Genomic DNA, 12,591 nt, shown 5'->3' on the forward strand with positions numbered 1-12,591 from the left:
CCATGGTTCTTCCAATGTATAAGCCTTATTATTAGAATTCTGTCTTATGCTCTGCTAAAATCCCTTGGCCTTTCCAAACAGGGATTTTTAGAATAATTCGACAGGGCTAATACCACAGTAAGCCAGGAGTGTGACAATCAATTCTGTAGATAAAGAGACGGCTTAGAAGTTGCATTCTGTGAATTTGAAGCTGTATCAGGAGGGGCTGGAGGAAGGAAGAGACCTGGAATTACCCAAGTATATGCGCATGCATGCATGTATTCCGTTATATGTAAGTATCTGTGGGCATTACAGGTAATCCTTGATTTATGATCACAATTGAGCCCAAAATTTCCATTGCTAAGAGAAACATTTGTTAAGTGAGTCTTACCACATTTTATGACCTTTCTTGCTACAATTGTTTAGTGAATCACTGCAGTTGTTAAATTAATAACATGGTTAAGTGAATCTGGCTTCCCCATTGACTTTGTTTATCAGGTCGCAAAAGGGAATTACGTGACCCTGACACACTGCAACAATCAGAAATACATGCCAGTTGCCAAGTGTCCGAATTTTGATCATGTGATTATGGGGATGCTGCAATGGTCATGAAATGTGAAAAATGGTCACAAGTCACTTTTTTCATTGCCATTGTAACTTCGAACAATCATTAAACAAATGGTTGTAAATCAAGGACTACATGTAATGTATATAATAGGTTATTAATCTATTTCAATCCCTTCGAACCAGCAATCATTTAAAAAATTCTTCCAAGTAAGATATAGCCTCTGCCATCAGATTGACAAAATAGTCCTCAAAACCTAGGAGAGCCTTGTCAATATATACAGAAAAATCTCTTGCCTTAACAACTTTAATATTGATATCAAACATGCATGGAGGAGGAATGTACTGTTATTGCATATCTGTTCCAAGAAGCAACTTCAAGAAGCCTGGGATGGGAAGGAGAGTTGTATGCTGCTTTTTGTGTCAGCCTTACCAGCACTGTAATAAAGATCAGGTCTTTCTAGAATATCTCCTTCATGAATATAGGGCTCAATACAGTCATCCCCATACAGGTATTGCTCATTTTCATCCATTTGCCGGCTTTCCACCATTTCTAGCCACTGAGAATTGTGCCATCGGAATTTCTCACTTTGTATCTTCTTAGCCCACTCTTCATCATACTCCTGTTTGGACCATTTAGAAATTTAATGTTAAGATTTCAATGGCATTCTTTGTTATTCTTGCCTTCAAAACAATATCAAATGTATTGCAAGAAGATGAGAAAGTGGAAAAGAGGAAGATCAAGCTCAAACAGCAAACAAAAAGCAAGCAGTAATTAATTTCTTATTTGAATATCTTGTGCCAGAGTTTTAGCTTTAAATGTAATTTATTTGCCTGTGACAGTAACTGTCAAAATGTTAAAATTTATTTATAAAAAAGAGTGACAATACAATGAAAAACAAGACCCTAGGATTAGCACTGTTGGGTCTGAAAAGAGCCATCTTTAATCCAGGATTCTACCTCACATAGCCAATGAGATGCAACCAAGATGTAATCAAGAAGACAAATGGTATTCTGATTTAGCAACTGGTTTTTAACTACCACTAAGTTGAAGCACAACTTTTACAGTATATATTTCTTTAATTCTAAATTCGGCGCAAGTTCAAATGAGTGCTACGTTGCCTTACAGCCAACAGTAAATTTTAAATTGTTTTGTGATGGTCATGCAAAAATAATTCAAAAGTCATCAAAAGAAATTCATTTTTAAAAATTTATAACATTACATCCATTAGAGGCTGCTAATATGAAAATATTGTAATTAATCATTTGCAATATTTGACTTATTCAAGAAAATAAAGTGAAAATAAACACTTGACAGTGTTTCTGTGCATTTTTAAAAATAAATTGATATATTATGCTCTACATAACATTACAATTGTTTTTATAAGTAAATATTATCCACAACATATATAAGTATTCCCTAAATAATTAAAAAAAACTCTTCCAAAAGGATTTCATATATAAAAATACATCATATTCATGTTAAACCATTCATCAGTCCTATATCCAATTTGCCTATAAATACGGTACCAGTATATATAAATAAGGTACCAGTAAGTATAATGAATATATTGTATTGAAATATTCTTGTTACATAGTGGGTGCAATTTGTAAACATATTTTCATTTATCATTGTTATAATTCTTGTCTTGCTCTTAAGAATAACTGTTCATTCAGGTAGTCCTTGGTAACTGAGACTCGGAATTCTGTTGCTAAGTGATGTGATCATAAAGCAAATTTGGGCAATTTCAGTTGCCACTGTAAGGTGAATCCTTCATGATTATTAGGCATGACATCACTTGATCTCCACTTACGACTTCCTGCAGGTTTCCCCTTTGACTTTGCTTGTCAGAATCCAGCAGTGAAGGTTGCAAATGCTAATCATGTAACCATAGGATACTGTGACCACCATAATTGCAAACTGGTTGCCAAGCACCCAAATTGTGATCTTATAATAGCTGGGACATTGCAACGGCCACAACTTCAAGGACCAGCTATAGTCTCCTTGTTCAACACCATCATAACTTTGAATAGTCACTGAACAAATGTTTGTTAACTGACGACTACCTGTATTAGAATAAAATAATCACTTACTGCTATTATATCCAGTGTATTATCACAGACTTTACGGATTTCAGAATTTTTATCATGCATCAAGTCTATAAGATATGCAGGAGCCTCTAAGACAATAGAGTAAAGGATCTAAAACAATTTTGGAAGCCTGAATCTGGTGATTAGTATGTTTTTGCTGTAAAAGATACATCAAAAGAAATAAAAGAAGGAAACCTATATACTAATCCTAAACTTCATTATAATTTATACAAGAAGAGAACAATCTCTTTTGAGTATGATATACTATATTTATTTTAAAAGAAATAATTTCTCCCCCAAACAATTACCCTTGAAAAGGAATGTCATTTTACACTCACTAAAAATATCCTAAAAGAGGAAGGAAAGGGGTCTGCTTCATAAAGTATATAGACAGGTTAACCCTGCACTCCTGCTGCTACCTTCTACTGGCAGACATTAAGTCTATGCAATGGAATATAGTGTCTCCTCTATCCGTGTGAAGTGTACAACAGGAATATCAAGTTATCATTAAAAAGACTCTATTTCAGATACTCTGTTTAAAAATGGAGAGGATGAGGAAGGGCCAAAATGCAAATGAGGCTAGTATATTTATTTAACAAATTCATAACCAAATCTATTTGAAGAAAAACAGCCCCTATTTTCAACAGAACGTATGGCAGAGTAAGCACATGTAGGTTGCCTTTTGCTAAGCTACATAGATTTATTTTCAACAGAACAGGAACCTATGCACTATTTACACTATTCCACGCTACACCATACTATACTACTGGAAATTTTGCTTTCAATAATAATGTAGATGAAAAGGGGAAAGACAATGGAAATAGAATCCATCCTTCAAAATTATGTCTTATTCCTGTCCTGCTACTTCAGATAAAGTAGCAAATAGAAAGCAAGCTTAGGATAAAGCCTTGGACGTTTTCCAGAGGTCTAGCTTGTGGCAAGCATTCTTTCTCTCCAGCTGCATTCATGGAAATCATATATTCCAGTCATATAGCCAATTCTGAAGCATTTTCACAAATAGCTAAACTATAGTATGTGTCGGCTTACCACACAATTCTTTTCTACATACTGGCTAAAGAAAACTGGATGTGCTTGAAACAATATAATTCTAAAACTTGATTAGTCTCCTCACTGATTCATCCTTCTGCTCCATCCGATACCTTCATATTCCAGAATAGTATTTATTTAGCTCATCCCATCTACGTATATTTCCCCTCTTTTGTAATCCAATTGTTTAACTATCTCATGAAGATCAAGAAAAGGTTAGAAGAATTATAAACTGATGGCCTATTACCTTGCACACATAAATGAAAGATACCAAATTCAGGACTGTATGGATACAGCCTATTGCTCCTTTCCATTTATAAATGAAGAAAGCTAATCCCAACCTGACAATTAATAACAGCATAATCAAGGGGACTCACTCATCTGCTAATAAAAAACCCAGGTATTGATCTGGGTGGGCAGTAAATGAGTTTTGAAAACAACACTGAAATATATAGGCTTGCTCTGTTTCACAAGTTCTGTTGTGGGACAGAAAACAAACAATCCCATAGGTCACTACATTTCCATATTAGGTATACTTGCGTTACATTCCTTTGATTTTTCTCACAAATTGGGGGAAAATACAAAAGTCAAAAACAACTCCACATGAATGAATGAAGAGAGAGAGAGAGAGAGAGAACGCTTCATTGTCACTGCATGCATTCTCAATGCCAGTTCCAGCTGTCTTTCCATTAAAAACACTAATAGCAAAGGAACATTTGAAAAAGGATACGAGTCTCTTTGATGATGACATCTCTAGTGGCTTGATGGAAGACCATCTGGTAAAACACATAAATGATTTGGCACACAAACTCATCATCTTCCTGCTGAGCTATAAAAACAGAGAAAGTTATCCTGTGTCATATTTTAAATCACTGACTACAATAAAGTGACCAGATTTTAACATTGGTAAAGAGGGACACCATTGTGGGCGTGGCTTATTTTGTGGGCATGGCTTGGAGGTCATGTGACTGGGTGGGCGTGGCTATGTGTATAGGGACTACTCAGAGGGCTGAAAAAAGTCATTTCTGACAGGTCCTCGCACTTCTGACTGGTCCTCACACTTATGACCATCCTCACATTTATGCCTGTGCAGCATTCTTAACAACCATGTCACTCATTTCACAACTGCTTCTCTTCACCATGGTGATAAGATAGGGCAAAAAATGTAAAATGTGAGGACAGTCGTAAGTTCGAGGACTGGTCAAAAGTGCGAGGACCAGTCAAAATAACTTTTTCAGCCCTCTGAGTAGTCCATATGCACAAAAGGACTAACCAGAGGGCTGAAAAAAGTCATTTCTGACAGGTCCTCGCACTTTTGACTGGTCCTCACACTTATGACCATCCTCACATTTATGCCTGTGCAGCATTCTTAACAACCATGTCACTCATTTCACAACTGCTTCTCTTCACCATGGTGATAAGATAGGGCAAAAAATGTAAAATGTGAGGACAGTCGTAAGTTCGAGGACTGGTCAAAAGTGCGAGGACCAGTCAAAAATAACTTTTACAGCCCTCTGAGTAGTCCATATGCATAAAAGGATACAGCAATAGAGAGGGATGAAGGAAGGGAAGGGAAATTAGAGTAGGAGTGAGGGTAAGAGAGGGAGGAAGAGAAGAGAAGGAGAAAGGAAGAGGAAGTAGGGAGAAGAAGAGGGTGGGGGGAAGAGAAAGTAAGAAGGAAAGAAAAGAGAGAGGTGGTAGGTTTGAGGAGAAAGATTGCTGTACAAAAAAAAAGATGAAAGGGAAGAAAGCCAACCCCAAACAAATATAAAGATATTAAGATAAAGAACGAATTGTTAAACTTTAAAGAATAAAAGAGAACAAATATGAATAAATAGCAATAATTAGAAACACACATACAAACATACAATGTATTTTCTTTGAACAGAATATTTGGCTGGTTCGCAAATTTAAACAGTGTTTAGTCATTTCAATTAAATTTACAATTTCTATATTTCCTTTTTGCCATATTTATTCCTCATCTATTTTTTTTAAAAAACAATATTAGCCTTCATCCTCATCTCTAATCTTAATCAAATTCAATTTTTCCCTTCTATTCTATATTATACCCCTTCCCATTGTCATCTATTTTTATATCCATCCTCACACTGGTTAATTATGTAATTATGTAATACAGTTGTTTAATACAAATTCAACATTTTAATATAAATCAATTAGTTATATAACTATCTTTTTTGTATATTAATCAATATGAACATGAATATTCCAATTATTTCCATGCAATCCAATTTCTTACAAATCAATTAATTATATTTACCAATAATAATAAACCAAATAATTTCCCTCATATATTCCTCCAAACCACAACTTACCCATTTCTGCTTTCAACACAATATACAATTAATAGTATCTCAATTATTACAATTCCCTAGTTAAATAGAGCTTTTTTTCTTTTGTGTTTTAAAATCTTGAACTCTCCTCTTTTGCCCTAAATTTCCCATTGTTTGCACCTACCATTTTTGGTGAGGAAAAAGAAAAGAAATCTGCTGCCGACTTCCTGCGGTGACGTCAGCGTGTAAGGAGCGAGGGGAACGAGGCTCCGTCCCCGAAGCTTCAATTTTCTTGATTGGAAGCCGTTTTTGGCACTATCGACCACGGAGAGGTCGACAGAAAACGGACGTTGTCTTACCTGAACGTCCCTTTTAGGAGTGCTGCGACCACTGTCCATGGCTGGCTGGGATCTTCACTCCAGATCTTGACAGTAACTGAGTGAGAGCTGTAAAAACTCTCCCTATTAAGGCACGCCTCCAATCCCATGATCCTCCAGTCTATCACGAAGACACCGCAAGACTCCAAGGAAATGTTCCAACAGCAGGACCAGGTAAACAGGTGAAAGGTCACGGCAGACAGTCTGAAAGAAACTGCAACAGCAGAACATAACAGAAACAACAAGGGAGGGAATGGACAGTGGTCGCAGCACTCCTAAAAGGGACGTTCAGGTAAGACAACGTCCGTTTTCCAGAGTGCTGCTCCCACTGTCCATGGCTGGGACATACCCAAGCTCAAAAACTAGGGTGGGAGACTGGATGCCCCCGACCTTTTGTCCAAAACCACGCTCTGCAAAACTCGCCGTCCGAAGGCAGCATCTGAAGAAGCGTACGAGTCAATCCGATAATGACGGATGAACTGTGACACCGAGGACCATGTGGCAGCCTTGCAAATGTCTTCCACCGATGCTTGAGTCGCCCAAGCAGCAGATGTAGCCGCGCTGCGGGTGGAGTGCGGAAGAATGCGCCCCGGAACAGGTTTCGCTGCCAACTCATACGACAATGAGATACACGCCTTGAGCCACCTTCCCACTGTGGCCGCGGAAATCTTTTGTCCCATTGAGGCCGGGTGAAAAGAAACCAACAATGCCTCTGTCCGGCGGAATGTAGAGGTCCGGTGTATGTATATACGAAGTGCCCGTCTGACATCTAATTTGTGCCAACGTCGTTCCGTCGAGTTCCGCGGAGACGGACAGAAGTCCGGTAAAGAAAGTTCCTGCGCTCGGTGAAAGGGCGTGTTTACTTTCGGAATGAACGCAGGATCAAGCCGGAGAATCACTAGACTGTCTCGAAACATACAAAGGTCTTCCCGAATTGAGAGTGCCGAGAGCTCCGACACCCTTCGTGCCGAAGTGATGGCCAACAAAAAGACGGTTTTAAGCGACAGATGTTTCAAGGAAACTGACTTCAGAGGCTCGAAGGGAGGAGACGTCAGGGTCTGCAGTACAAGCGGTAGGTCCCAGGTAGGGTATCTGTGTACCGGAGGCGGACACAAGTTCGTTGCACCATGAAGAAATCCTCTGATGAGTGGGTGTCTAGAGAGGGAGTCGTAAGGAGGACATTTCAAAACAGTGGAAAGAGCCGCAGTTTGACGCCTCAATGTCGCAGGAGTCAGACCCTTTTTGAGACCAGAGTGGAGAAATTCCAAGACTTCTTCTACTGTCGCAGAAGTAGGATCCACATGGTTCGACACCCCCCAGGTACAGAAGGACTTCCAGGAAGCCTCATAAATCCGGCACGTGGATGGCCGTCTGGCAGCTTGTATAATTTCCACAACCCCGTCAGACAGTTGCGATTTTTTTAGGATGACGCGTTCAAACGCCAGACGGCCAATTGGAGCCATTGAGGCTCCGGATGAGACACGGCCCCTTGAAGAAGTGACACTTGATGAGGTGGAATCACCCAGGGCGAAGCCACGGAGAGGGCGACTAGGTCTGCGTACCATGCCCTGCGCGGCCAATTGGGAGCGACCAGGATCAGGTCCGCCTGTTCTCTTAGCAATTTCCTCACGACACGCGACAGCAGAGGGATGGGTGGAAACGCATATAGAAGGCCCCTCGGCCAATGGCACCTCAGGGCGTCTTGATCCTCCGCTGATGGATCTGGGTACCGGGAGACGAACCGAGGGAGGTGAGAATTCTTCCGGGAGGCAAACAGGTCCATCACTGGTGTTCCGAACCTGTGGCAGATCTCTTGAAACAGGCGAGGGTGGAGTTGCCACTCCGCCGGGTCGATCTGTTCCCGGCTGAGCCAGTCGGCCCTTACATTGTCCACCCCCGATATGTGTTCGGCCTTTATTGATCGCAGATGGCGTTCCGCCCAGCCGAATAGATGTTCCGCTTCGAACATTAGAGACCTTGACCTGGTGCCTCCTTCTTTGTTGATGTGCGCCTTCGCTGTCGTGTTGTCGGTAAGGATGAGTACGTGGCACCCCTCCACCGATGTCGCGAGGTGTTGTAGCGCCAGTCTGATCGCCCTCAGCTCGAGCAGATTTATGCTGCATTGTTGTTCCGACGGGGACCATCTGCCCTGCACCACGAGTTCGCCGAGATGAGCCCCCCAACCTTGTAGACTGGCATCCGACGTCAAGGTCAGTCTCTCCGGTTCCAGAAAGTCGCAGCCCTCCAGAATCGCCGGCGACAGCCACCAGGTCAGAGACAGACGGGTTTGAGGGGGTAAGTAAACCCGGAGGTTCGAAGCCGAGCGGCCCGACCGTTGATAGGGCAGAAGGAACCACTGCAGAGCTCGGGAATGTCTGCGTGCCCACGGAACGATGTTGTAGCAGGACACCATTTTCCCGAGCAGCTGAGCAAGGAGCACAAGTGGTATCTTCTCCAGGGCTTGAATTCGAAGAAGCAGGTCTGTGAGGCTCCGAGCCCTGTCTGGGGAGAGAAACACCTGCCCCCTGACAGAGTCTATTAGGGCACCAAGGTGAATCAGACTCGTTGAGGGAACAAGGGTGCTCTTCTCGAAGTTCACCGAGAATCCGTGTCGTTGAAAGGTGTCCAGGACAAGACCCCGGTCCCGGGATGCCTGTGCCGGAGAGGAGGATAATATCAGGACATCGTCGAGATAACACATTACTCGAACAGGAAGTTGACGGAGGGAGGCAGCCACCACCGCTACCAGCTTCGTGAACGTGCGGGGCGCGGAAGACAGGCCGAATGGCATCGCCCGGTACTGAAAATGCCTCCCATCGTACACGAACCTCAGGAAACATCGATGGTCTGGATGTACCGGAACATGCAGGTAGGCTTCTCTGAGGTCCACCGATTGGAGCAGATCTCCTCTCCGAACCCCTGCCAGGATGGAACGAAGTGAGTGCATCTTGAATTTGTGATACACCACGGACAGGTTCAAGATCTTTAAGTTCAGTATACCCCGCCATCCCCCGGAACTTTTGGGTACCAGAAAAAAGGTTGAGTAGAAACCTGAACCCCATTGCGTTGATGGGACCGGTTCTATCGCCTGGATGCTTAACAGATGGGCAATTTCCTGCAGCATCAATTGGTGACGATCCTGAGACGACGGGACCGGGCACTGAACGAAACGACTCGGCGGGGTTCCAACAAATTCGATGGAGAGACCTGAGAGAATGGTGTGCAGCACCCAAGAGTCCTGTGTGGACCGGGCCCATTGGGGGTAGAAAAGTTGCAGTCTCCCGCCGATGGGGCCCGGAAGAAACGAGTCATTTGCCCCTGCGAGGCTGTCTGAAGCTTGAGCCACGGAAGGGGCGCTTGGATTGAGGCTGGAATCTGCTCCTGTCGCGAAAGGAATCCCTTCCTTGTGATCGATCCGGGCCGGAGAAGTATGACCTGCGGGAGGAAGGGCCGCCCGAACCTTGAAAGGAACGAAAGGGCGGGCGCTGGCTGTACGGGGTGTATCTTCTCTCCGTACGTCTGAACGAGTTCGGAAGGACCTTTCGCTTGTCTCGGTCTTCTATCAGGAGCGGATCCAGAGCAGGCCCGAACAGGTTCGGTGTCCTATAGGAGGCGGATGCCAACCTCCACTTGGCCTTCAGATCGGCCTTCCAATGGCGGAGCCAGAACAGGCGCCTGGAAGAGACCGTGGACGCAAGTGCCCGGGAGGCGAATTTCACCGAATTCAGGGACGCATCTGCTGAGTATTCGGTGGCAGCAACAATCTTATTTATGTCCTGGTGTAACCGGGTCTCCTCCGGAGGGAGCCTCTGTTGGAGTTGTTTCAACCATATTATCGAGGCTCTATTAAAGAAAGATGTTGCTGTTGCTGTCCTAATCGCCCAGGAGACCGCCTGATGTGACCTGCGAAAGGCCAGTTCGGATCTGCGGTCCTCCGATTTTAGACCATCCAAGGAGTCAGTCGAGACTAAGGTGTTGGAAGCCAAGGATGCAACTGGTTGGTCCACCGTGGGAAGAGCTAAGAGGTCTTCAAGCTCAGGGGCAGCACAGTAAAGCTTCCTATCCAGAGTGCTAGGTGATGTCATAGAACCAGGTTGCCCCCAAGGGGACTGTAGAACGTCCAGGAACAGGCGAGGGCACGGAATCACATCCTTGTCTGGTTTGGCAGACATAAACAAGGCGTCGTGGGGCCCCGTGGATGTAGAAGCGCCAGACTGGTCCGTGCCTGAGGGTGACAAATTGGTTGTAATGCGGGCCTTGTGCAATAACGATTTAAACATAGAAGGACGAAACAACCCCGTAAAGGACGGGGATTCTGCTGGTAAGTCCTCATCGTCCGAAAATTCAATGTCCTCCGGACATTCCTCACCATGATCTGAGTCAGCGCGTGAAGAAGAGGAGGCCGGTTTCCTGGCAGTCTGGTGTGAAAGGACCTGACGAGATGGCTGCGGAGGCGGACTTGCAGAATGAGGAGGTGGAGTTTGTGACGCCTGATGAAGGCCAGCTGCCAAGAAGGAAGAGAAGGCAGATGAGAACAGCGCTTGCAGGTCCTGATGCATAGGAAGCATCTCCCCGTCAGGGCCACGGAGACCAGCTGCAGTTGGGGTAAAGGAGGCCTCCGGTGTAGGACGAAGGGGCCTCTGCGGAATGGAGAGTCCCGCACCCGAGACATCCGGCAAGGATTGAGAGACGCCCTTAGACAGGCGTAAGCGCTCATCTCGTCGGACCGGAGGGGGAGCAGGTCGCTCTGGAGACGAAGACGGAGATCCAGAGGAGGAAGAGTCCCTTTCAACCTCAGCTGAAGCAGAGTGCTGCGCGGCGTCTGTGCCAAGGCCAACTTCCACCACTGCCGCCAATCTCGCCTTGTCCCACTGCTTCTCCAGTGCCCTATGGCGGCGCTGGGCGTCCTTGTCTACAGCCTTGGAGGCCTTAGATTTGTGCGAGGATCGGCTGGAGGTCGCTGACTGCCTCCGAGAAGACTTCTTGGTTCTCTTAGGCGAAATGCGTGGTGGGCTATGCTCTGGCTCCATGTCAGATGACAGAGCCAGGTCCGCCATTTTTTATAATAGTAGGCCAAGCCCGACCAAAGAAGGCACGGTACTGGCAGAAATAGGCCTCAGTGTCCTTGAATTTTTATTTATTTATTTATTTGTGTTTTCTTTTTTTTTTTTTTAATATATCCACATATATATATATAAAACTATATACACAATAGGCTCAGTCCCAAGGCTGGAGAAGAAAAATTGGACTGCACAGGGGAATTGACCCTCGAAGCAATCTCACGTTGTAAAGTGTGGTACGTCGTAGCAGGGAGGCAGCTGCTTGAGGAGGGCCCAACCCTGCGTTCTAGGCCCACACGAGAGGACGGTTGCTAAACGATGTCAGAAATGGCGGGGGCGCCCTCAGAGATAAAATGGCGCCTGGCACCTTCGCAAAGCACCGGGATCGGCTTGTACAAAATGGCGGGCGCTCGAACGGTCAGAAACGGCGCCCGCCTCCTCCAGCGGCCCCCACAAGCAAAAGTCACTCACAGCGATTCCATTTCCCCTGCGCTCCAAACTGTCGGCCAATGCAAGTTTGCCAAAGCGGAGGGTGCACTCGAGAAAACGCTCCGCGGTAGCTGCTTTTCCACGCGGCTCAAGATGGCGTCAGGCCTGCGCGCCAAAGGTGCCTCTTCCGACACCGCCGCTCAGCAATCTAGGAGAGCGGGGAGCGCGCCCGAAGCGTCGCAAACCCCGAGGCCGCTGCGGGTACCGGGCGACAGAAACAGGGATGGCCGCAAGCCTGCGCGCCTATCCCACTCCCGCGGCCAAAGGTAACAAGCCGGATCCGCCCCGAAGAGTCGGAATCCGGCGGCTGCGATCCTCCCGGCGTGGGCGACCCAGCGGCGCGCCACACGCGTCCAGCAGCCTGTCAGAAGCCTCTACAACGCGCGAAGCAAAAGTAATCAAAAATAAATAAAAGAACCTAAACGAGGAAAGGAGCAGGGAGAGAACAAGAGAAATTTGGTAAAAGGGAATAAATCCAATTATTACAGCTCAGAAATTCACTTCAGTTCTTGCCAGTAACTGAGTGATAGACTGGAGGATCATGGGATTGGAGGCGTGCCTTAATAGGGAGAGTTTTTACAGCTCTCACTCAGTTACTGTCAAGATCTGGAGTGAAGATCCCAGCCAGCCATGGACAGTGGGAGCAGCACTCTGGAAAAAGGAGGACTCTCTAGGACCTCGGGGGCGACAGCA

At 45.2% G+C, this 12,591-nt stretch overlaps 1 protein-coding gene across 2 annotated transcripts in view; it reads right to left on the reverse strand.

Annotated features, from left to right (window-relative positions):
• KIFAP3 (kinesin associated protein 3) overlaps positions 1 to 12,591 on the reverse strand; it is a 101,929-nt gene that overhangs the window by 13,411 nt on the left and 75,927 nt on the right. For both annotated transcript variants that reach the window (XM_070939196.1, XM_070939195.1), the window contains 3 exons: positions 4,412 to 4,510; positions 2,638 to 2,723; positions 977 to 1,166 (listed from right to left, as the gene is read on the reverse strand). In XM_070939196.1, coding sequence (XP_070795297.1) covers positions 977 to 1,166; positions 2,638 to 2,723; positions 4,412 to 4,510 — 375 coding nt within the window. The remainder of the gene's footprint in view (positions 1 to 976; positions 1,167 to 2,637; positions 2,724 to 4,411; positions 4,511 to 12,591) is intronic.

Source organism: Pituophis catenifer, unplaced genomic scaffold (assembly GCF_029215685.1).
Source record: "Pituophis catenifer annectens isolate HBS135680 unplaced genomic scaffold, rPitCat1.0.hap2 SCAF_3, whole genome shotgun sequence".
NCBI classification, from domain to species: domain Eukaryota; kingdom Metazoa; phylum Chordata; class Lepidosauria; order Squamata; family Colubridae; genus Pituophis; species Pituophis catenifer.